The 23,013-nt window shown below is 45.5% G+C and overlaps 1 protein-coding gene across 1 annotated transcript; it reads left to right on the top strand.

Annotated features, from left to right (window-relative positions):
* Positions 1-14,295: 14,295 nt before the first annotated feature.
* On the top strand, positions 14,296-17,006 carry LOC139259574 (interferon-induced protein with tetratricopeptide repeats 5-like). The gene has a single exon (XM_070875070.1). The coding sequence runs from the start codon at positions 14,366-14,368 to the stop codon at positions 15,722-15,724; it is 1,359 nt and encodes a 452-aa protein (XP_070731171.1). The 5' UTR covers positions 14,296-14,365; the 3' UTR covers positions 15,725-17,006.
* The last annotated feature ends 6,007 nt before the right edge of the window (positions 17,007-23,013 follow it).

Genomic DNA, 23,013 nt, shown 5'->3' with positions numbered 1-23,013 from the left:
TTCCCTTGTGTTGATTGGTCAGTTGTGCCATCAATGATTGGTCACCCCCGGTTTGACGACATGGTGGGCGGGGCCAGCATCATGTGATCACCAAGGTTGTTGATTGTAAGCATCAGCCGTGCCTGCGATAATTAATTATAATCACTCAACGTTTTATTCAGGGACAGTTTGCAGAACGGGGGATTCATCTGGTGATATTGTTTGCCCGGAGACGCAGGCCCTAATATTCAGCAGAGAACCTTATTCAGAAGAGAGCCTGCAAAATGTTTTTCTTACAATTAATAACGTACCATTGATAAATATCCCTGCTGCGACATCTAATGCTACTCAAAGGCCAGTGTTAGAATTAAACAAGAGGATCAAAAATGCAAGATGAACGAGTTAGAATTGCAGATATGATGGATTATGAAAGATTGTGTTCCCTTGCAGCAACAATATCACTCCATGTGGGGCCCACAGAAATAAATCATTGATTTGCACGATATGAAGTATAGATTGCAAGATTCAATACAGGCTGGTGTGAAATATCAGGCCATGTCTCACAACCACCTCGCTTTTGTAAACTGTCTGCAAGGCAACTGTGAAGAGGCAATTCAAAACTTAACGGAAGACGGAAAGATTCTGGGGGAGAATAAATTTGAATTTGAAAAAAAGCATCATCACCACCTGTGGAAACTATGGGCCCAAATTTGGTCAGTACAGATTTCTGCCGCACTCACCAGAGGTGCGCCGCTTTCCTGGAACAAAAAGGGCGCCAAAAATCTTCAGGCCGAGTTTGGCCGCTCCCCAGTCTCTCCTCGATGGTGGCGCAGCGAGGCAACTGGATCCAGGGGCGGAGCCAGGTCCCGGCGCTGACAACCGTGCCGGGACCTCTGCACATGCACGCTCGAGTGTGCGCACATGTGCAGTAGCTCCTCGTAGCCCGAATCTCTGCGACGCTCTGCAGGCTGTGTGGGAGGGGCCCGAAGCACGCTGCCCCTATCCCGGGCCGAGTGGCCTGCCGCACAGGCCGGTCACTGCCTTCCCGCGCTGGGGGCTACAAGAGACAGGTTGGTGGGGGAAAGGTTTTGATCATGGCGGGGAGGGGAAGAGCTTTGATCGGGGGGAGGGAAGAGTTTTGATCGGGGGAGGGAAGAGTTTTGATCCGGCGCACGAAGGCGGGGGGGAAAAGAATCTACTAAGATTTTCCAGTACTTTAATATACTAACAATATACTCAGTTTAATCAGGCTGATAGCACCTAATCCCTGTCCAGTCTCATGGCTTGGGATTTTTAAAAAAAACTAGCATTCCTAAAATAACTCTGTCATTGGGAGGCGACCTGCTCTGATTTCTTAATTCACCACAAGATTTTTCTGAGCAGACACAAGTGGCCTCATACGCTTGCCTAAGTTAGTTTGGAGTAAGTTTTAGCTGGCTAAACTTGCCAAAACAGGCATAAGTGCCTGGTAAGGCCCCCTTTTGAAAAAAATAAACAAAAAAAACCCTAACTAACTCACTTACACTGGAGCAGATTAAATGGGGACAATTGCGATTTTTATGTTACTCCAAAACAATCTAGTTGCTCCAAAAAAAAACGGAGCAACTCCTGGGGAAATTTGGGCCCATATGCCTGATATATTATCACATGGGCCAACTGACAGAGGCCCAGTCCTACCTCGACAAGCTGGAGATGATCTACAAAGGGGTTACTGATGGCTCTTGGTATACAGCACTGATACCTGAAGTGTACGTGGAGAAGGGTTGGTCACCATTGACTTCTGCTGATCCATTCTATGAAGAGGCAAAGGAATATTTGAGAAGATTCTGGAGGATTTTCTTGAATAAAGAAGATTAAGAGCTGATCTAATTGAGGTGTTTAAGATGATTGAAGAATTTTTTATGCTAGATATAGATAGACTATATTATCTGTGGTGGGAGAGTCCAGAACAAGGGGCCATAACCTTAAAATTAGATCGAGGCCATTCAGGGGAGATGCCAGACAGCACTTCTTCACACGAAGGGGAGTGGAAATCTGGTACACACTCCCCAAAAGGCTGTTGCGACTAGATCTGTTGAAAATTTCAAAACTCTGGTTGAAATGTTTTTTGTGTGGCCAGGTTATTAAGGGTTACGGTACCAAGGCAGGTAAATGGAGTTAAGTTACAGATCAGCCATGAGCAAATTGACTGGTGGAACAGTCTCGAGGGGCTAACTGGCCTACTCCTGTCCCAATATGTCAGTAGTAGCCTCCTAAATGAACGTTAGTCGGAGTCCTCTTATGTAGACAGGACCCCAAAGCCAATTTTTAGCTCTTGACTTTACTGTCTGACTTCCTCTTTGGTCATTGGGAAAAGGGATTAATTCATTCACTCAGTAGCTCATGCAGATCCTAATTGGAGGTTAGTAGTATAAAGGCTAATACATTCTGAACTGGTTAATGTTAGGTAGTTTGGTGAGTTAAATTCAGGCATCATTAACTCCTCGACATAGACTGAGCAGTAAATGGCGGGAGTTATGGTGAAGAGTCAAGGACTTGTCTGCTGTCCTTTATTCATGTTCTTGTCAGAGTACATGTTCTTAGAAATCCCAATCTTATTTCTTCCATTTCTCACAGCAACATCCTATCAGTGAGATTGGCAGGACATGTTCAATTGGGCAATTTTTGTGCTGTTGGCTCTTCCCTCATGCCGTCCAGCTCTGAAACTTGCATTTATATTGCGTTCCTTGTGTGTGGGAGACATCGCAGAGTACTTCATATTAAAGAGAGGAATTTAGATAAGTACCTGAGGGAGAAATGAATAGATGGTTATGCTGATAGGGTTAGATGAAGTAGGGTGGGAGGAGGCTTTTGTGGAGCATAAAACAGTTTGTCCGAACGCTCTGTTTCTGTGCTGTACATTCCATGAATTCGAAGATATAACAGCTGTGTGTATCGAAACAATCTTCAGCCACTTGATGCTCCAAAAAGTCTTATAATCAACAGTCTCTTCAGATGATGGGTTACTTTCCTGAGTTTTTCTGTTAGATATTTCCGAGGGTTCGCTGTCGCTGGCCACTCTCATAAGCAGACCTGGGTGTCCCTTTACCCATCCTGTATTACGGTAAATACAGTATCTCCAGTGAGTTGAATAGAGAACTCTTGTCATAGTACTCTGTCTTACTGGATATATCGTGTGCTGCCATGAGATCTCATCGGGAATACTATCAGATCACAGCTCAGTCTATAAAGCACAGGACAAATTTAAACAAATCTGTGAACACTACTGAACATAAACAATAGATTTATAGTAAATGTAGACTTTATTCTTCCTCTGGGAATTAAAACAAGAAGAAATCATCTCCTGCGACCTTGACATTAAATTAGCCCTTGACACACATTTGCTCTGTTTCTCACATACCACAGGGTTCTCTCAATAGCCCTGTATTTCTACTGGTTTCAGACTGGGCAGATGGCCAAACACAAGCCTTCGCTCACAAACCCTGCAGATTGCGACACGGGGCTTATACTTGGCCACCTGCACTCAGTTCAACAGTCAGCCTGAAGTCAGCAGAGATACAGAGCTGTCCATCAACGGTCTACAAAGATCCATGGCCGTGACCCTCTCACACACCTGGCTCAAGTCTTCCACACAAACCTGGCTGTCAATCGAGCCTATTACTTCAGAAATATCCTCCAGAATATCGATTACACAGGATGTCTGAATTGAATGGAACGACCTGTGCCAAACAAGGGGATTAATGAATCCCTTTGTATTTTTATCTCAAATAACATGCTTGATCTGTGTAGTCTTTTGGTTCAGGTAGAATCCTAGCACGGTGCAAGCTTTTCTGCTTCATTCCAACTTTTATCGATCATTATATTCAAATTGTTAACTTTTGGGCCCACTTCAGTGTTAATTCCTAGAGATTCGATTGGTCCATCGGAATCACATGACCCATATCCTGAAAACTACTCTAGTGATTTGATTGGTCTGTGGGGACGACTAACCTGCAGTGGACAGCTGGCCAGATCCTTTATCTTCCAGTCGGGATGCCACTCTTATTCCTGGTCGTATTCCCACCTCAGTGTCACTGGTCTGGGATTGAACGTGTTGCCCTCAGGGTTCTCGTGCTGCCCGGACTGATGGCTGTATCACGTTAGAGGGCTTTTGAACCACATTTTTGAACACAGCTGTACTGAGAAAGCCACAAAGAATTGGGAACTCAGGCCTCTTATGCTCTTTGTTCTGCTGCTTGCTGGCTTGCTGGTACCATGGCAACTCAGTCTCCTGTCCAATCGCTTCCTCCCAAGGCAGCTACTTCAATGCAATAGTAAGGAGGAACATTAGTCTGGTGATGTGGAATCGGTATGGGTGGAGCTGCAGAATACCAAAGGGCTGAAAATGCTAGTGGGAGTTGTGTACAGACCACCAAACAGTAGTAGTGAGGTTGGGGACAGCATCAAACAAGAAATAAGGGATGTGTGCAATAAAGGTACAGCAGTTATCATGGGCAACTTTAATCTAGATATTGATTGGGCAAACCAAACTGGTAGCAATGCGGTGGAAGAGGATTTCCTGGAGTGTCTTAGGGATGGTTTTCTAGACCAATATGTCAAGGAACCAACTAGAGAGCTGGCCATCCTAGACTGGGTGATGTGTAATGAGGAAGGATTAATTATGTTGTGCGATCGTGTTGTGCGAGGCCCCTTGAGGAAGAGTGACCATAATATGGTCGAATTCTTTATTAAGATGGAGAGTGACACAGTTAATTCGGAAACTAGGATCCTAAACTTAAGGAAAGGTAACTTCGACAGTATGAGGCGTGAATTGGCTAGAATAGACTGGCAAATGATACTTAAAGAGTTGATGGTGGAGAAGAAATGACAAACATTTAAAGATCACATGGATGAGCTTCAGCAATTGTACATCCCTGTCTGGAGTAAAAATAAAACAGGGAAGGTGGCTCAACCGTGGCTAACAAGGGAAATTAAGGATAGTGTTAAAACAAGAAAGAGGCATATAAATTGAAAAAGCAACAAACCTGAGGACTGGGAGAAATTTAGAATTCAACAGAGGAGGACTAAGGGTTTAATTAAGAGGGGAAAATAGAGTACGAGAGGAAGCTTGCAGGGAACATAAAAACTGACTGCAAAAGCTTCTATAAATATGTGAAGAGAAAAAGATTAGTGAAGACAAATGTAGGTCCTTTGCAAGCAGATTCAGGCGAACTTATAGGGGCCAAGTTTCAGCCTGAGTTGCTCCTGTTTTTTTGGTTTAGAATGGAGTATCTTAGAAATTCAAATTCTCGGCATTTAGTTTGCTCCAGTTCTGGTCAGTTAGAACAGTTTCACTTTGGAACAGAATTTTTTTTTTCTAAAGGGGGCGTGTCCGGCCACTTACGCCTGTTTTCAAAGTTTAGGCAGTGAAAACTTACTCCAAACTAACTTAGAATGGAGTAAGTGAAGATTTTTGTACGTTCGAAAAAACCTTTAGAAAATCAGGCGTAGGTTACAAATTAGGCGGAGGGAATGCGGTGGGGGGTTTAAAGGGAAGTTTACAAACATTAAACACTTCAATTTTACAAATAAAGAGCCATCATCAATAATAAATAATAAATACATCAATAAATCAACCAATAAATCAATTAAAAATAATTAATAAGAAATTTTAAAAAATTTTAAAAATCAATAAATAAAACATTTTCTACTTACCAACTGCAGCACCGGGAGTCCTCCAACAGCGTGCTGGGACGGCCCCCGCAGTGTGTCTCTGTCAGTGTCTCTATCTCTCTGTCTGTCTGTGTGTGTGTCTCTCTCATTCTCTGTCTGTCAATGTCTGTTTCTGACAGCGAGGGGAGGGGGAGAAGGGGGGTGGGAGGGGGAGAAGGGGAGAAGGGAGGTGGGAGGGGGAGGGGTGGAGGAGGGGGAGGAGGAGGGGGCTGGGAGGGGGAGGAGGAGGAGGAGGGGGGGAAGGGGGAGGGGGAGGAGATGGGGGGGTGGGGGGGCAGGAGAAGGAGGGGGGTGGAGGAGGAGGGGGAGGGGGGAGGAGAGGAGGGGCGAGGAGAAGGGGGGAGAGGGGGAGAAGGGAGAGAGGATGGAGGGAGGGAAGCAGAGAGGAGGGAGGGAGGGAAGGAGAGAGGAGGGAGGGAGGGAAGGAGAGAATGAGAGAGGAGGGAGGGAGAGAGGAGGGAGGGAAGGAGGGAAGAAGAGAGGATGGAGGGAGGGAAGGAGAGAGGAGGGAGGGAGAGAAGGAGAGAGGAGGGAGGGAGGGAAGGAGAGAGGAGGGAGGGAGGGAAGGAGAGAGGAGGGGGTGAGGGATGGAAGGAGAGAGGAGGGAGAGAGGGAAGAAGAGAGGAGGGAGTTGAGGATGGGAAGGAGAGAGGAGGGAGGGAGGGAAGGAGAGAGGAGGGAGGGAAGGAGAGAGGAGGGAGGGAGGGAAGGAGGGAAAGAGAGAGGAGGGAGGGAAGGAGAGAGGAGGGAAGGAGGGAGGGAGGGAGGGAAGGAGAGAGGAGGGAGGGAGGGAAGGAGAGTGGAGGGAGGGAGGGAAGGAGAGAGGAGGGAGGGAAGGAGAGAGGGAGGGAAGGAGAGAGGAGAGAGGGAGGGAGGGAAGGAGAGAGGAGGGCAGGAGGGAAGGAGAGAGGAGGGAGGGAGGGAAGGAGAGAGGAGGGAGGGAGGGAAGGAGAGAGGAGGGGGGGGAAGGGAGAGAAGGATGATGAATGGCCGGGCACAAGACTTCGGGCTGGATTTACAGGTAAGTGGCGTCGGGTCTCTGGGGGGGGCCGCGGAAGTCCGGCGGGGGGGTGGTGGGAGAGTCGCGGAGGTCCGGGGGGGGGGGTGGTGGGAGAGTCGTGGAGGTCCGGGGGGGGGGGGAGCAGAGGTCGGGTCGGGTCCGGTCAGGTGGGTGGAGCCTTATGCACGCAGCCCCAGTGAGGCCATTCGGCCAGGGCTAGGGTGCTTCGGGCCTCCTCCTGCAGTTTTGGGAGCCTGGAGCTACTGCACACACGCGCCCACTGTAGCACGCATGTGCAGAGGTCCCGGCACTGTTTTCAGCGCAGGGACCTGGCTCCGCCCTCCACAGCTCGTGCTGTGCCGTGCCCAGCTCCAGAGGACCTGCAGGGAGGTGGAGAATAGGTAAGTTTTTTTTAGGCGCACTTTGTGGCGCGAAAAACGGGTATCCAGGCCCGGGCTGCGCGTTTTAGGTGTGGTTCGAAACTTGGGCCCATAATGGGGAACAAGAAATGGCAGACCAATTGAACAAATTGTTCTGTCTTCACGAAGGAAGACACAAATAATCTTCCGAATGTACCAGGGGACAGTGGGTCTAGTGAGAAGGAAGAACTGAAGGATATACTTATAAAGCGGGAAATCGTGTTGGGGAAATTGATGGGATTGAAGGACAATAAATCCCCGGGACCTGATAGTCTGCATCCCAGAGTACTACATAAGAACATAAGAGCATAAAAATTAGGAACAGGAGTAGGCCATCTAGCCCCTCGAGCCTGCTCCGCCATTCAATAAGATCATGGCTGATCTGGCCGTGGACTCAGCTCCACTTACCCGACTGCTCCCCGTAACCCTTAATTCCCTTATTGGTTAAAAATCTATCTGTGATTTGAATACATTCAATGAGCTAGCCTCAACTGCTTCCTTGGGCAGAGAATTCCACAGATTCACAACCCTCTGGGAGAAGAAATTCCTTCTCAACTCGGTTTTAAATTGGCTCCCCCGTATTTTGAGGCTGTGCCCCCTAGTTCTAGTCTCCCCAACCAGTGGAAACAACCTCTCTGCCTCTATCTTGTCTATCCCTTTCATTATTTTAAATGTTTCTATAAGATCACCCCTCATCCTTCTGAACTCCAACGAGTAAAGACCCAGTCTACTCAATCTATCATCATAAGGTAACCCCCTCAACTCCGGAATCAGCCGAGTGAATCGTCTCTGTACCCCCTCCAAAGTTAGTATATCCTTCCTTAAGGTGACCAAAACTGCACGCAGTACTCCAGGTGTGGCCTCACCAATACCCTGTACAGTTGCAGCAGGACCTCCCTGCTTTTGTACTCCATCCCTCTCGCAATGAAGGAAGTGGCCCTACAAATAGTGGATGCATTGGTGATCATTTTCCAACAGTCTATCGGCTCTGGATCAGTTCCTATGGACTGGAGGGTAGCTAATGTAACACCACTTTTTAAAAAAGTAGGGAGAGAGAAAACGCATAATTATAGATATGTTAGCCTGACATCAGTAGTGGGGAAAATGTTGGAATCAATCATTAAGGATGAAATAGCAGCGCATTTGGAAAGCAGTGACAGGATCGGTCCAAGTCAGCATGGATTTATGAAAGGGAAATCATGCTTGACGAATCTTCTGGAATTTTTTGAGGACGTAACTAGCAGAATGGACAAGGAAGAACCAGTGGATGTGGTGTATTTGGACTTTCAAAAGACTTTTGACAAGGTCCCGCATGAGAGATTGGTGTGCAAAATCAAAGCACATGTTATTGGGGGTAATGTACTGACGTGGATAGGTTGTTAGACAGGAAACAGAGAGTCGGGATAAATGGGTCCTTTTCAGAATGGCAGGCAGTGACTAGTGGAGTACCGCAGGGCTCAGTGCTGGGACCCCAGCTCTTTACAATATACATTAACGATTTAGATGAAGGAATTGAGTGTAATATCTCCAAGTTTGCAGATGATACTAAACTGGGTGGCGGTGTGAGCTGTGAGGAAGACGCTAAGAGGCTGCAGGGTGACTTGGACAGGTTAGGTGAGTGGATAAATGCATGGCAGATGCAGTATAATGTGGATAAATGTGAGGTTATCCATTTTAGGGACAAAAACACGAAGGCAGAATATTATCTGAATGGCGACAGATTCGGAAAAGGGGAGGTGCAATGAGACCTGGGAGTCATGGTTCATCAGTCATTGAAAGTTGGCATGCAGGTATAGCAGGCGGTGAAGAAGGCAAATGGTATGTTGGCCTTCATAGCTAGGGACTTTGAGTATAGGAGCAGGGATGTCTTACAGCAGTTGTACAGGGCCTTGGTGAGGCCTCACCTGGAATATTGTGTTCAGTTTTGGTCTCCTAATCTGAGAAAGGACATTCTTGCTATTGAGCGAGTGCAGCGAAGATTCACCAGACTGATTCCAGGGATGGCTGGACTGACATATGAGGAGAGATTGGATCAACTAGGCCTTTATTCACTAGAGTTTAGAAGAATGAGAGAGGATCTCATAGAAACACATAAAATTCTGACAGGACTGGACAGGTTAGATGCAGGAAGAATGTTCCCGATATGGGGGAAGTCCAGAACCAGGAGACATATTCTTAGGATAAAGGGTAGGCCATTTAGGACTGAGATGAGGAGAAACTTCTTCACTCAGAGTGTTGTTAACCTGTGGAATTCCCTGCCGCAGAGAGTTGTTGATGCCAGTTCATTGGATATGTTCAAGAGGGAGTTAGATATGGCCCTTACGGCTAAAGGGATCAAGGGGTATGGAGAGAAAGCAGGAAAGGGGTACTGAGGGAATGATCAGCCATGATCTTATTGAATGGTGGTGCAGGCTCGAAGGGCTGAATGGCCTACTCCTGCACCTATTTTCTATGTTTCTATGTTTCACCCTGTGAAAACCCTTTTGACCCATCAACTATTTCCTCCACTATCTGTGCTGGTGCTGGTACAATTCGAATGCCATGCTGCAATTGGTGAGGAAGTGACAGCATCATCATCATCATCATCATAGGCAGTCCCTCGGAATCGAGGAGGACTTGCTTCCACTCCCAAAGTGAGTCCTTTGATGGTTGAATAGTCCGATACGAGAGCCACAGACCCTGTTACAGGTGGGACAGACATTCGTCGAGGGAAGGGGTCGGTGGGGCTGGTTTGCCACGCGATCCTTCCGCTGCCTGTGTTTGGTCTCTTCCTGCTCTTTGCGTTGAGAGTCTAAGAGCTCAACGCCCTCCCGGATGAACTTTCTCCACCTCGGGCGGTCTTTGGCCAAAGTCTGCCAGGTGTCAGTGGTGATGTCGCACTTTACCAGGGAGGCTTTGAGGGTGTCCTTATAACGTTTCCGCTGTCCTCCTTTGGCCCGTTTACTATGAAGGAGCTCCGCATAAAGCATTTGCTTAGGGAGTCTCGTATCTGGCATGCAAACTATGTGGCCTGCCCAGCGAAGCTGATTGAGTGTGGTCAGTGCTTCAATACTGGGGATGTTAGCCTGGTCGAGGACACTGATGTTGGTGCGTCTGTCCTCCCAGGGGATTTGCAGGATCTTGCGGAGACATCGTTGGTGATATATCTCCAGCGACTTGAGGTGTCTTCTATACATCGTCCATGCCTCAGATCCATACAGGAGTTGGGTATTACTACAGCCCTGTAGACCATGAGCCTGGTGGGAGATGTGAGGGCCTGATTTTCAAATACACTTTTTCTCAGACGGCCGAAGGCTGCACTGGCGCACTGGAGGCGATGCTGAATCTCCGCATCAATGTCTGTCTTTGTTGATAAGAGGCTCCCGAGATATGGGAAATGGTCCATGTGACAGCAGATGTGGCTGTGGTTCCAGCAGCTAATCTCCAGCGGAAGTGCATGGGTGATGATCATCATGGCTGGCTCCTTGACTGAATGCATTCCCTCTGATGTGAAACAAAGAAAAGCTTGTTTAACCGCACGCACGGTGACATTCCCCCTTAAAGCAGTAATTGCTGAGTGTACTGTTGTTGAGCTGCTTTGAGAAAGCAAATAAATCTGAGACTACCTATGATGAGAATTTCCCAACTTTTTCCAACCTTCTGCTGCCATCGTGCCTCCAATTTCACCCTTTGCACAGGTTCTCCTGTCTCCTTGCCCACGATGTAAGACATCTCCTCTTCATGTGTGCTCAGGATCTGCTGCTCCTTCCCTCGGTTCTATTTCTTTAGCTCTGGTTGTATTTCCTACAATGTTAACAGTATGTGAAAGGTGTACAAACTTTCCCCAATATGAATGTGTGTATCCCATGATGCTGAGATAAGCAGGTACATTATTCCTTCAAGTGATGTGACCTTGTAGACTAGTTGTAGCCTGTGTGGCAGGCAACGTGAGTTGGGACAGTAGATTTGAACAAAGAAGGTGCTTGAGTGTTTGGAGGTTTCCCTTTTCAGAAGTGAGTTCCTCTGACACCCAGATTCTGATAAAGAGTATGAGAGGGATAGATGTGAGTGAGGTTCTGAGTGATAGAGGATGTATATTGTATGAATAACTTGACTTGAATTAGCTACCCTTATGAGGTCATTGAACCTCCTCCACCACTGTGTGAAGGCAGCACTGACTATTTCTGCCATCTCACCCCAGACAGCCGACACCACCCTCAATGGGATCTCCTGCCCTCAATGTCCAACAATCTTGCTCTTCCAGCCCTCACTTCACCATGGATTCATCTCAGAAAATCAGAGCCATTCCAATACTGACGCCCTCAAAGTTGCCTGTGCCTCAGCCATTCTTCCAGCAAAGTAACTGGTTGCAGCCTTATAAAGGGCAAGAGAAAGATGGAGCAAGTGATCAGTGAAATGTCATTGGAGCCTATAATATAAGTGGGTTCAGAAGACAACTAGAGGAGACTGAGGGAAATGGTGAGCAGGCAGAGTTGGGCCGTTTGGGCCAAGTGGTCTTTTTCTGTTATGAAACCATCCGATGTTGATAATAGATTCCATAGAATTCTGTGACAGCACACAATGTTACTCTGCTGGCACCTCTATTTCTTGGATAAACACATTGGTTCTTAGTTTCGTTTTCTACATTTAGTTTCTATTCACATTCAGACAATGATTCATAGCGATCAATGATTGGACAGTATAAATGAGCTGGAAAACCACACAACAAACACATTTCTCGATCAACTCTCCATTGGAAGTACAGTTGGAGCTGAAAAGGGAATTCAACGCATTGTCCATCGATCAGCACTATGAGGTAACGGTCATTGGAATTCCTCCTTTATTTAAATTTACGTGTAGACTATCGAACAAGCAACTAGTTTTCAGAAATAAAGTAGCTTACATTACAAAGCAGTTGAAATGCAGAGAGCTGGGATTAGTGGCTCACAGTGAGACACACAGATAAGGGAACACTGCTGCACCAAGACTGGTGATAGTCAGTAAACATGAGGCAAAAGGCAGACCTGTTCATAGGATTATAACTCAAACAACAATTTACATTACTTTTGACTGGGCTCTGTTGAAAGTACAAAGTTAAACTTGAATATTATACTGTGGTGGAAAGGCGTATTCTGTAAGTGCCCTCAGGTCATATCCAGAGTTTGAAGAAAGAAAGTTTCACTTTGTGTTCCATGGGAATCTAGAAGGGATCTACTAATGTAAAATAGTGATTTCCAGCACTTTCATATATCCAAACTAAAGCAACCTGAACTATAAAGCAAAGGGAGAGTACAGCATGGACTGGGATGGGGGGATGGACACAGCATGAAATGCAGGAGGAGAGTGCCAGCTTAAAGTGTGTAGGAGAAGGAAAAGTGCTGACTTACATTGAGAATGGGAGCGGGGGGAGAAGAGTGCTGACATGAACTGGGGGAAAGGACAGGTGCAGCAGTTTGAACGGAGCAGCAAAGGGAGGAAAGCCACCATGAACTGGGGCAGGGGTAAGAATGACAGCTTGGATTGTGGGGGGAGGGAGACGAGAGCCAACAGGAACAAGAGGCCGGCGGAGTAGAGTGCAAGGAGAAGCTGGGATGGCTGGGGGATGAAGTGTATCGACGTGAGTTTAACAGCAAGGAAGAAAGAATTTTTGTTGATGTAACACCTTATCACACCTCTCAGAAATGTCCCAAAGTGCTTCACATTCAGTGAATTATTTTGCAGTGCAGTCACTGTTGTTTTCTCGGGAAATGTGACAACTCAGTTTACACAACAACAGCAACTGGCATTTATATAGCACTTTTCACCGAGTAAAACATCCCACGGTGCTTCACAGCAACGTAATCAGACAACAATGGACACCGAGGCAAAGAAGAGGATGATTAGAGCGATGACAAAAGCTTAGTCAAAGAGATAGGAGATTGTAAAGGAGGAGAGTGAGGTGGAGAGGTTCAGCGAGGGAATTCCAGAGTATCGGGCCTGTCTGGGCTGATGGCTCGGCCACCACCAGTGGGTGAAGTGGGGGAAGGACACGAGCCCAAGTTAGAGGAACACAGAATTCATGGATAATGCCATAGAATCTATGAGGTCCACTTGATCCACTGGAATAGGCAGAGGCTGCCTTGGTTTAACATCCCATCTGGAGGATGGCATGGTGGAAGATTTTCAGCAGGGTAAGAGTCAGTTCATGAAACATGGTCTTTCAGAATGCTGATATCTTTGTGTTGGGCCTTCTTTTCTGCTTTAAGGATGGGATTAGAGAGTGTTACATAGGATACACAGCACAGAAACCGGCCATTCAGCCCAGCCAGTCCATGCTGGTTTATGCTCCACTCGAGCCTCCTCCTGTCTTTCCTCAGCTAATTCTATCTGCATAACCCTCTAATCCCTTCTCCCTCATATGCTTATCCAGTCTCCCCTTAAATGCATCGATACTATTTACTTCAACCACTCCCTATGGTCGCGAGTTCCACATTCTCACCGCTCTCTGGGTAAAGAAGTTTCTTTTGAATTCCCTATTTGATTTCTTGGTGTCTATCTTACACTGATGGCCTCTAGTTTTGCTCCTCCTCACAGTGGAAACACTTTCTCTGGGTCTACTCTATCATAACCTTTCATAATTTTAAAGACCTCTAGGTTCTCCTTCCGCATGTTGGGGTGGGGAATGACCTGCTCACAGACAGCAGGGTCCCTGTGGAGGACCAGGTTGATGATCTGTTTAGTGGAGAGTTACCTGGACTGCCAATGTGAGAGGGAGAGTGTTTTAGAATGAGCTCTGACCTTTTTAGTGAGGAACTCCCATTTCAGAATGGAATGCATGGAATGAGAAGGAGATGTAATGGGTGAACCAACAGGCAGACTGAGTACTTCAACCAATGTTCCTGTTCATATCATTGGGAGTGGAGGTGTTTGAGGCGATGCTGCACATTGGGTGAGAAGACTAAATGTCCAGGAGCTGGTACATCAGCCAGCATGAAGGAGACCAGTGTAAGTACAGCTGAGATTTGCAGTCATACCTTTTCCTTTTGCAGTGGTTTTTGCAGAGGTCACCTTTGTGTGACCAGAGATTTCATGGTCAGTGGGTCCAGGAGTCGGGAGAAGGCTTTAGTTAAAGAAACCGGAGAGAGGGGAGGGGGTGACACAGCCAGTCTGAGATGGGTTTTGATGAATTTTGTTCTCTTGCAGCAACACACAGAAGGATTTGTTGAAAGTGAAGCTCGATCAGCTTCAATGTCAATTCACGTGGGGTCCACAGAAAGAAAACATTGACTTGGACGACATGAAGTATAGATTGCAAGATTCAATACAGGCTGGTGTGAAATATCAGGCCAGGTCTTACAACCACCTCGCTTTTGTAAACTGTCTGCAAGGCAACTGTGAAGAGGCAATTCAAAACTTAAAGGAAGCTGAAAAGATTCTGAGGGAGAACCATGAACATGAATTTGAAAGAAGAAGCATCATCACCTATGGAAACTATGCCTGGGTATATTATCACATGGGCCAACTGACAGAGGCCCAGTCCTACCTCGACAAGCTGGAGATGATCTGTAAACAATTTACTGATGGCTCTCGGTATACAGCACTGATACCTGAAGTATACGGGGAGAAGGGTTGGTCACTGTTGAAATCTTCCAGGAAATATTATGAAGAGGCAAAGGAATGTTTTGAGAAGGCTCTGGAGGAAGATCCTGATGACACTGAATGGAACGTTGGCTATGCGACTGCTCTGTTCCGTCTGGAAGGGTTTTCTGGTACCCCAGAGAGTGGTGACCGCAGCCAATCAGTGAAGCAGTTGCGACGTGTGCTGGAACTTGATCCAGATGACTCTGTAGCCATGGTGATGTTGGCTCTAAAACTACAAGAGTTCAATCAAAATGAGGAAGCACTGAAATTAGTTGAACAAGCATTGCAGAAGTCCCCTGATCTTCTATATGTAACTCGTTATGCAGCAAAATTTTACAGAAGAGAAGGAGATGTGGAAAAAGCTGTGGAGCTATTGAAGAAAGCATTAGAAATTACCCCAAACTCTACCTTCATACACCACCAAATAGGTCTGTGTTACAGAAAAAAACTATTTCAACTGATCAAATATCCAAGCAGCAAAGACCCTCGCAATGCTGCTTTTCAACAGAAAGCTGAGTTGATCAAACTATGCAAGTACCATTTTGAAAAGGCATTTGAGCCCCGCCCATTAACATTTATTTTTGCACAACTGGATTTTGCAGGAATCTGTTCATTAAATGGAGAATATCTCAAAGCAGAGGAGATTTACAGTAATCTACTGAAATTAGAGGATATTCATCCTGATAATAAGCAGGCAGTAAATGTGCAGTTTGGGTTATTTGAACTGCATCACAAAAGATCTGAATCAAATGCCATCAGCTATTTTCTGGAAGGACTTAAAATCCAACGTGACACAGTGGAATGGCAATTGTGTCGCGAAAACTTGAGAAAGATTGCAACAAAACAAATTGACAGGAATCCCAGAGACAGCAAGGCCTTTGGTGTTCTTGGGTTACTGCACCAGCTGGATGGGGAGAAGTGTGAAGCTATTGAGTGCTTTGAAAAGGCCTTGGAGTTTGATTGTGACAATGAAGAATATCTAAGTGCTCTTTGTGAATTACGTCTTTCTATCTAAATCAACGACGACTCTCCAAGCTAAAACTAAACACAGCGGGTAGAGTTTCTGCTTTGGGTGCAAATTGCACTTGAAGTTACGCTGGTTAGCTTACAGTTTAAGTTTCCACTAAATGCATTTGCTTAATCAGAAACGTAAAATCTTCCAAGAACCAGTGCAGTCAGTCAGTGTAACAGAATATAATCAGTTATTTTTTGCATTCAAAATATTCATTGATATATTTAAGAGTGGCAATTGGTGCAGCTTTATTGATACAGCTGAAAATGGATGTAACCTGCAAAATTTAATATTTTTAGTCAGTCTTTCAGCTGTGCTTTACCTGATTTAAGATGATGAAAATGGCTTTAAAATCTACACTGAACCAGTTATAAGTTTTATTGTTGTACACTAGTCAGACTTTTAATAATTTAAATATTTTTAAGATGTAAAACCTATTAAATTGTGCCTACTAGTGCCTGGGCACCTCAGAAAACCAGCTCAATTTGAAAACGCTCCTCGAAAGGTTGCAAATGGACGCAATGGGCGGAAACTCACCATCCTTGTTATTTCTATCTGGGGGTGTGGCCAGTTTTGTGGGCGGCGCCAGCTTCGGACAGAAAGCTTTTTAAACCAGGGTTAAAGATCCCGGAAATCTCGGTTGATGCTTGACAGAACTTATGCTCGAGTTTCTGCGATCTTTTACACTGGTTCGGCCGATTTCACCCGGATTGTGCAATTTCCCTGCTACACGGGATGGCCGGTATCATGCCTGAAGAAAGATTAATTTCTCTCTCTCTCTGTGTAACGAGCCGCCCGCAGCTCCCTGATTTGCAGCCTCTTCAATGGATGGGGAACAACAGCCTGTCGGGTGAAGCAACAACCGCGGGCCCTTTGCTCAATAAAACCTGGCGGGACAGCATCAGAGTCCCGAATAAGAGATGAATTATTTTTTGGTGGGGGACAGGATGAGTGCCAGTGCTCCTTCAGAATAATGTGGGCTTAATTTTATTCATCCCACTGCTGACAAGGAGCCTCAGTCACTGACATTGTTAAAACGGGATGGCTGGTATCACGCCTGAAGAAAGATTATGTTCTCTCTCTCCCTGTAACGAGCCGCCCGCAGCTCCCTGATTTCCTGCCTCTTCAATGGAAGCGGTTAATTTCCACCACGGCTAAGGGATATAAAAAATAAGTTAAAATGATGAAAAATAATAAAGCTTTATAGTTGCAGATACAGATTTCCCAATGAGAAATGTTAATTTGCTGTAATATCAGAGATTGAGTGTTAAAATAACCAATAAAAAGATACTACAACTACAATTTTATTTGTGTCATTGATCTGCGCTAATGCTGACAGTAAGTGTCACTCATAATCCACACTTTGTGATGGTGAACTGTACCAGCTCTGTAAGGAACATTCAGACCAGCCTTTAACACAGGCAGTAAACTAAACAGCTGTTGATTGTGGAGTGAAACATGGCCCTTACACTGCTAGCTGTAGCCACAGTGCTATTAGAGAAAGGTGAGGGAGGAATGGTTGGGAAGATCCAGAGGAATGGGACAATGGAAGAATCTAACATTGGGAGAGGCTGCAGACGCCTCACATCATATTTAGACCTATTGGAAAAGCAGCCCCTGGAAGGGTTCAGCTTTTCTGTGGAGGTATTGTCCCAGGTCTGTGCAATGCTGGAAACTAGTTTTAAGGTATTGGAGGGGCTGCACAGACACCTGTGTGTGGGAGGGCGGAGGGGGGGGGGGGCTAAATTGGACAGCCCCGAAGACATAAGAACATTCAAAATCAGAGCAGGAGGAGGCCATTTGGCCCTTCGAGCCTGCTCCGCCATTCAATGAGATCATGACTGATGTACCTCAATTCCACCTTCCCGCACTATCCCCATATCCTTTAATTCCCTTTGTTCCCAAAATTTTATCGGCCTCTGTCTTGAATATACTCAACGACTGAGCATCCACAGCTCTCTGGGGTAGAGAATTGCCAAGGTTCACACCCCTTTGAGTGAAGACATTTCTCCTCATCTCAGTCCTAAATTGCCTATCCCTTATTCTGTGACTGTGACCCTGTGTTCTAAATTCCCCAGACAGGGAAAACATTTACCCAGCATTAACCCCCCAGCATTAACCCTGTCAAGCCCCGTAAGAATTTTATATCTTTCAATTTTTCAATTGTGTTAAAACAAATTATCTTTTTTTCACGGGGAACTCTTTTTGGAGCAAGGGAAGAACATTTCCGGTCAAAAGGACTGCTCCTCCCGCTACAATCCCCGGCCGAAAGGACTGTTCCCCACTGGCTGGACCCACTACAATCTCCCGAAAGGACTTTTCCCCACCGGCTGGACCCACTACAATCTCCCGAAAGGACTGTTCCTCACCGGCTGGACCCACTACAATCTCCCGAAAGGACTTTTCCCCACCGGCTGGACCCACTACAATCTCCCGAAAGGACTTTTCCCCACTGGCTGGACCCACTACAATCTCCCGAAAGGACTTTTCCCCACCGGCTGGACCCAGTACAATCCCCTGAAAGGACTTTTCCCCACCGGCTGGACCCAGTACAATCCCCCCGAAAGGACTGTTCCCCACCGGCTGGACCCACTACAATCCCCTGAAAGGACTGTTCCTCACTGGCTGGACCCACTACAATCCCCCCGAAAGGACTGTTCCTCACCGGCTGGACCCACTACAATCCCGGACTGAATGGCCCCCCCGGTCACCCTGCGAGTTGAAGTTCAGGAGCCGGAGGGCCATTCGGCCGGAGATTGCAGCGGGTCCCGCCGGTGGGGAGCAGTCCTTTCAGGGGAGTGGGTTTCAGCTTGCATCAGCGTCTCTGGTTGTCCTGGCAACTTCAGCTTTTCGCGCATGCCCAGAGAGTTTTTACCGTAGACTTGTAGCTCCGCCCCAAACTAACTTCGGAGAGCGTTGCACCAATTCAAATATTTCTTTGACGAAAGTCCCAATTTTTTTTCTCTGCCGCAAACGCACAGAAAAAAATCATACATTAACATGTGTGGGCACCAAAAATCCAGCAAATAGAAAAGAGGGGCCTTTATCTCTCTGCAGCCTCTTTGTGTGCTCCTCTCAGCTTGCTTTCCCACCTAACTTTGTATCATCAGCAAAGTTGGATACGTTTTACACCGTCCCTTCATCGAAGTCATTAATATAGATTGTAAGTAGCTGAGGCCCAAACACTGAACCTTGAGGTATCCCTCTAGTCACAGCCTGCCAAACTTAAACATTCTTGTTTATTCCTACTCTCTGTTTTCTGTCCATTAACCAGTTTCAATCCATGCTAATATATTACCCCCAATACCATGAGACGTAATTTTGTGTAATAACCTCTTGTGTGACACCTTATCGAATGTTTTTTGAAAATCCAAATACACTACACCCACTGGTTTTCCCCTTATCCATCCTGCAAGTTACATCTTCAAAAAACTCAAAACAGATTTGTCAAACACGATTTCCCATTCATAAAAGATGGATGCAGGGATCATGAAGTGCGATTAACCTGTGGCTGTTAATTGCAATGCAGGCAGCAAGTCAACTTTGTGCTGCATGTTCAGCCATGAACTCATTGAATGGCGGTGCAGGCTAGAAGGGCCGAATGGCCTACTCCTGCACCTATTTTCTATGTTTCTATGTCTATGTCTGACTTCCTCTTTCATAATTGTCAAGAATTAATTCATTCACTCAATAGCTCATGCAGATCCTCATTGGAGGTTGATAGTGTAAATGCTAATACATTCTGAACTAGTTAATGTTAGTTTTGTGAGTTAAATTCTAATCAGCAGCAGCATTGGAGGAGAGGCAAGATTTAAACAGCAGAGGAGAGACCAGTGTAGACCTAATCAGCAGCAGCATTGGGGGAGGGACAAGATTTGATCAGCAGAGGAGAGACCAGCGTAAACCTAATCAGCAGCAGCATTGGAGGAGCAGAGAGGAGAAAAATCCAGCAGTGACATCACAGGACAGCTGGTAAATGATTGGAGCTGAGGCGGACCAGAGCGAGAGCGAGAGCGAGTGCTGAGCAACTCAACACAGGCTGAATTTGAAATAGTGACGTCAGAGTAAAAAAGCCAAAATGACATCGGCACAAAGGTGAGTAGCTGGTGAGTGTTTTTTTTAAATTTAAAGTTTATTTCTCCCAGGTTAGTTCATAGTCTATTAAATATGTCTGTACAAGATGGTTTTTTAGACCAGTATGTTGAGCAGTCTATGAGGGAACAGGCTATCCTAGATTGAATATTCTGCAATGAGATGACATTAATTAATAGTCTTGTTGCGCGCGGTCCTTCAGGGAAGAGTGACCATAACATGATAGAATTCTTTATTAAGATAGAAAGTGAAGTAGTCCAATCCAAAACAAGTATCCTAAATCTAAACACAGGAAACTACGAAGGTATGAGGAATGAATTGGCTATGATAGATTGAGAAGATTCATTAAAAGGCATGATGGTGGATAGGCAATATCTAACATTTAAGGAACGAATGCATGAAATGCAACAGTTATACATTCCTTTCTGGTGCAAAAACACAAAAGGAAAAGTGGCCCGACCATGGCTAGCAAAAGAAATTAAGGATAGTAATAAGTGAGGTTATCCACTTTGGTTGCAAAAACAGGAAGGCAGAATAATATCTGAATGGTGACAGATTAAGAAAAGGGTAGGTGCAACGAGACCTGGGTATCATGGTACATCAGTCACTGAAGGTCGGCATGCAGGTACAGCAGGCAGTAAAGAAGGCAAATGGCATGCTGGCCTTCATAGCAAGGGGATTTGAGTATAGGAGCAGGGAGGTCTTACTACAGTTGTACAGGGTCTTGGTGAAACCACACCTTGAGTATTGTGTGCAGTTTTGGTCTCCTAATCTGAGGAAGAACATTCTTGCTATTGAGGGAGTGCAGTGAAGGTTCACCAGCTTGATTCCCGGGATGGCAGAACTGACATATGAAGAAAGACTGTATCGACTAGGCTTATATTCACTGGAATTTAGAAGTATGAGGGGGGATCTCATAGAAACATATAAAATTCTGACAGGATTGGACAAGTTAGATGCAGGAAGAATGTTCCCGATGTTGAGGAAGTCCAGAACCAGGGGTCACAGTCTAAGGATAAGGATTAAGCCATTTAGGACCGAGATGAGGAGAAACCTCTTCACCCAGAGAGTGGTGAACCTGTGGAATTCTCTACCACAGAAAGTTGTTGAGGCCAGTTTGTTAGATATATTCAAAAGAGAGTTAGATGTGGCCCTTATGGCTAAAGGGATCAAGGGGTATGGAGAGAAAGCAGGAATGGGGTACTGAAGTTGCATGATCAACCATGATCATATTGAATGGTGGTGCAGGCTCGAAGGGCCGAATGGCCTACTCCTGCATCTACTTTCTATGTTTCTATGTTTCTATTCACAGAGGGGTCATACAAAGTTGCCAGAAAAAGTAGGAAGCCTGAGGATTATTGGGAGCAGTTCAGAATTCAGCAAAAAAGGACCAAGAGATTGATTAAGAAAGGAAAAATAGAGTATGAGAGTAAACTTGCAAGAAACATAAAAACCGACTGCAAAAGTTTCTACAAGTATGTAAAAAGAAAAAGATTAGTGAAGACAAATGTAGATCCTTTACAGTCAGAAACGGGAGAATTTATAATGGGGAACAAGGAAATGGCAGAACAATTAAATAAATACTTTGGTTCTGTCTTCACGCAAGACGACACAAATAACATCCCAGAAATGCGAGGGAACCAAGGGTCGAGTGAGCAAGAGGAATTAAAGGAAATGATTATTGGTAAGAAAATAGTGCTGGAGAAACTACTAGGACTGAGGGCCGATAAATCCCCAGGGCCTGATAATCTGCATCCCAGAGAACTAAAAGAGGTAGCCATGGAAATAGTGGCTGCATTGGTTGTCATTTTCCAAAATTCTATAGATTATGGAACAGTTCCTGCAGATTGGAGGGTGGCAAATGTAACCCCATTATTTAAAAAAGGAGGGAGCGAGAAAACAGGGAACTACACACCGGTTAGCCTAACATCAGTAGCAGGAAAAATGCTAGAGTCTATTATGTAGGATGTGATAACGGCACACTTAGAAACTATCAAAAGGATTAGACAAAATCAACATGGATTTGTGAAAGGAAAATTGTGTTTGACAAACTTACTGGAGATTTTTGAGGATGTAACTGATAGAATAGATAAGGGAGAACCAGTGGATGTAGTGTATTTGGATTTTCAGAAGGCCTTTGGTAAAATCCCACATAAGACATTAGTGTGCAAAATTAAAGCACATAGGATTGGGGGCAATATACTGGCATGGGATTGAAAATTGGTTAACTGACAGGAAACAGAGAGTAGGAATAAACGGGTCTTTTTCGGGGTGGCGGGCAGTGACTAGTGGGGTACCATAAGGATCCGTGCTTAGGCCTCAGCTATTCAAAATATATATATAAATGATTTGAATGAGGGAACCTAATGTAATATTTCCAAGTTTGCTGACGACACAAAACTAGGTGGGATTGTGAGTTGTGAGGAGGATGCAAAGACTCTGCAAGGTGATTTAGATAGGTTGAGTGAGTGGGCAAACACATGGCAGATGCAGAATAACGTGGATAAATGTGAAGTTATCCACTTTGGTAGAAAAAACATAAAGACAAAGTATTATTTAAATGGTGATAGCTTGGGAAATGTCGATGTACAAAGAGACCTGGGTGTCCTTGTACACCAGTCATTGAAAGCAAACATGCCGGTGCAGTCAGCAGTTAGTAAGGGAAATGGTATGTTGGCCTTCATTGCAAGAGGATTTGAGTACAGGAGCAAGGATGTCTTACTACAGTTATACAGAGCCTTGGTGAGACCATACCTGGAATATTGTGTGCAGTTTTGGGCTCCTTACCTAAGAAAGGATATACTTGCCATAGAGAGAGTGCAGCGAAGGTTCACCAGACTGATTCCTGGGATGGCAGGACTGTCGTATGAGGAGAGATTGGGTCAACTCGGCCTGTCTTCATTGAAACGTATAAAATTCTGATGGGGTTGGGCAGACTGGATGCGGGGAGGATCTTTCCGGTGGCTGGGAAGTCTGGAACAAGAGGTCACAGTCTCAGGATACAGGGTAGGAAATTTCGGACTGAGATGTGGAGAAATTTCTTCACTTGACACAAAAGGCATCAAGGGGCATGGGGAGAAAGCGAGAATATGGTGTTGAGATAGAGGATCAGCCATGATCATATTGAATGGTGGTGCAGGCTGGAAGGGCCGAATGGCCTACTATTGCTCCTATTTTCTCAATAGAGGCATGACAGGGCA

Source organism: Pristiophorus japonicus, chromosome 3 (assembly GCF_044704955.1).
Source record: "Pristiophorus japonicus isolate sPriJap1 chromosome 3, sPriJap1.hap1, whole genome shotgun sequence".
Lineage (NCBI taxonomy): Eukaryota > Metazoa > Chordata > Chondrichthyes > Pristiophoridae > Pristiophorus > Pristiophorus japonicus.
This window is presented reverse-complemented; position numbering and strand designations above follow the sequence as displayed.